The sequence below is a fragment of the Notothenia coriiceps genome, unplaced genomic scaffold (assembly GCF_000735185.1).
Source record: "Notothenia coriiceps isolate Sejong01 unplaced genomic scaffold, NC01 NC01_scaffold00036602, whole genome shotgun sequence".
Lineage (NCBI taxonomy): Eukaryota > Metazoa > Chordata > Actinopteri > Perciformes > Nototheniidae > Notothenia > Notothenia coriiceps.
The window spans coordinates 456-2,783 of record NW_011369303.1 but is presented as its reverse complement, the minus strand read 5'-3'; the positions used below and the strand labels follow the sequence as shown (position 1 = coordinate 2,783).

The following is a 2,328-nucleotide window of genomic DNA, read 5'->3' as shown; positions in this document are numbered from 1 at the left end:
AAAAAACAAGTATTTACTGCAAAAATACAGTGGTACAGAGCAACACAGGTGGGGCATACAGGTATGCTGCAAAAGGCCTAACGGTTCTTCTGGAGGAAGATTAAGGATACATAACATACCTGACGTGGAAAATTTACTCTTGGATAGGGCTACAGAGCTACTAGAAAGACAGTCGAACCAGGTGCATTCCTCCGTCTGAATGTGGTGCACTTTTGCTAAATGTTTAGACAAATTGCTCGTGTTACCGCCCTTACATGCTAAACTCTTATTGCACTTTTGGTAACGAGCATTGTCCACATCGAGACGGGTAAAGTTTAACCACACCTCGGAGCGCTTAGTTCTCTCCGCCGTGTGTGTGTGTGTTGCATGTAGCAGCCGCGTGTGTGTAAACCGCCCCGCCCGCCCGCTCGCAAGCAGACAGCAGAGAGAGATCTCGTCTGGATTGGAAAGATCGAAAATACATCATAGACGCATTTTTTAGTCTTATTGCATATCAGAAACGGAGTTGGCGAAACTAAAACTGCAATGTAATGGTTATGTAGCATAATACATATGACATATCATTTTTTAAATGTCTCCAGTACCGATAAAAATACCGATAAGGTCGGAGCTTAACGGTACCACAGCCTTTAATAATTCAGCCCTGGGGCCCCTTTAATACCCATTCCTATCACCAAGTCAAAGTTTCTCTCTGTGTTTCACGACTCTGAAGGCCTTGAGAGGTTCACCAAACACACTGCTTTTTGTTTTTAGTTAAAAACGAAAAACGTCTTCATTCAACATTGAAAGGACTGTGTTGTACTTTACATGCTATCCCCTTTATAGCGGTTTTATTTTGAAGGAGCATTGAATGTGGGACCAGCCGTCTCCTGCTCAGCTACAGGAGGGGATCAGATGTTAGATAAATGCGTTCTGTGTATTCTGAACAATGGGTGCAGCTCATTCAAAGTAACTCCCACATACTAAAGTCCATGTTCACCTAATGTCCACTCATCATTTTGTTCTATTCTTCTCCTTCCAGAAAACCACTAAGAGAAAGAAAGCCGCAGCTGAAGAGGAGGAGGAGGAGAATGAGACAGATGGACAACCCATCAAGAAAAAGAGAGTCGCAAAGAAAAAAGGTATCGGATATATCTGAGCTCATTCACTTACAATGTATTTATTAAATGAGTATTTAGGGAGAGATGGCACAACGATACAACAACATGTCTAACTGTCCAGGGAAATGAATACAACAACAAATCAAAAGTATTGAACAGATTTAAATGTTGACTAGACAGTGGCGCTGGATAAAAAGTCAGAGGATCGCAGAGTGATGACACCCTGAGGAAGGACTGTTAAAACTGGGATGGCAATCCATCTGAAGAATAGATTCAATATCTTAGTCAGGACCAAAGTCGGCCAAAGGACATGTAATGTATGGGACAACATTTCTGTTCAGTATATGCCATTTCTCTTTGTAGTTTCCTGTTCTGGGGATGTTTTTATAGCATAAGTAAAACATGCTTTATATTCCATGCTCAATGGGCTGAATGCTAAAGATCTCTGAGATAGCGTCATGCTAGCTATTACAACAAGAAATGACTTTACTTACAGAGCAAGCGTGGCAGCTCCGAACAAGGAAGCCGAGACAGAAGACAAGCACATAGATAGCATCAAGCAGTGTACACATAATGAAACATACAATGTACATGAAGCTGGTGTGTTTGAAGGGGCTTTATGTAGCCTCAGTGTAACAGGATGGTCTCCCCTGCAGAAGTGAACGGGGTGAAGAAGAGTCCCGCAAAAACTGCTGGACCAAAGAAGGTATGCGGCGCTGGCAAAGTGGGGGACCCCAAATCCAGACTGGTGGAGATGGGCACCCAGACGTCCCCCGGACTTGCCCTGAGGTCCAGAGGCAGACCCAAGAAAACCAGCGCCTGAGCCCCCCCCACCTGTCTACACTCCTCCCTCCTGCCTCTCATCTGCTCCTACAAGAGTCACTTTTCTACTTGTTTCTGGTTTCTATTCGTTACGCACTATTACATGTTGATTTTATTTGGTGTCATTGAAGACAGGCCTATTGTAATAAAGAGTAATTAAAACGTCAATTTGTTTGTCTTAATTCAAGGTTTCAGGGTCAATGGCTAGATTGTGATGGAAAGAAACTCCCTGTCATTCACAAACACTTTGAGAGAGATTCAGTTATTTCATTCTTTAGGAGACCAGCCAAGAAACGTGCAAATTAGGAATTCCAGACAGACTTTTCTAAAATCAAGGCCTGGATCCACTGTGAGGCCACAGATCACTGCACTACCTGTCTTGATGAGGCCTTTGTCTTTATTAAGT

The 2,328-nt window shown here is 43.1% G+C and overlaps 1 protein-coding gene across 1 annotated transcript; it reads left to right on the top strand.

Moving 5' to 3' along the window:
• The first annotated feature begins 784 nt into the window (after nt 1-784).
• LOC104964089 (serine/threonine-protein kinase VRK1-like) lies at nt 785-2,090 on the top strand. Its single transcript, XM_010792811.1, has 2 exons — nt 785-1,121; nt 1,757-2,090. The coding sequence occupies exons 1-2, from the start codon at nt 983-985 to the stop codon at nt 1,921-1,923; spliced, it is 306 nt and encodes a 101-aa protein (XP_010791113.1). The 5' UTR covers nt 785-982; the 3' UTR covers nt 1,924-2,090.
• Nucleotides 2,091-2,328: the final 238 nt, after the last annotated feature.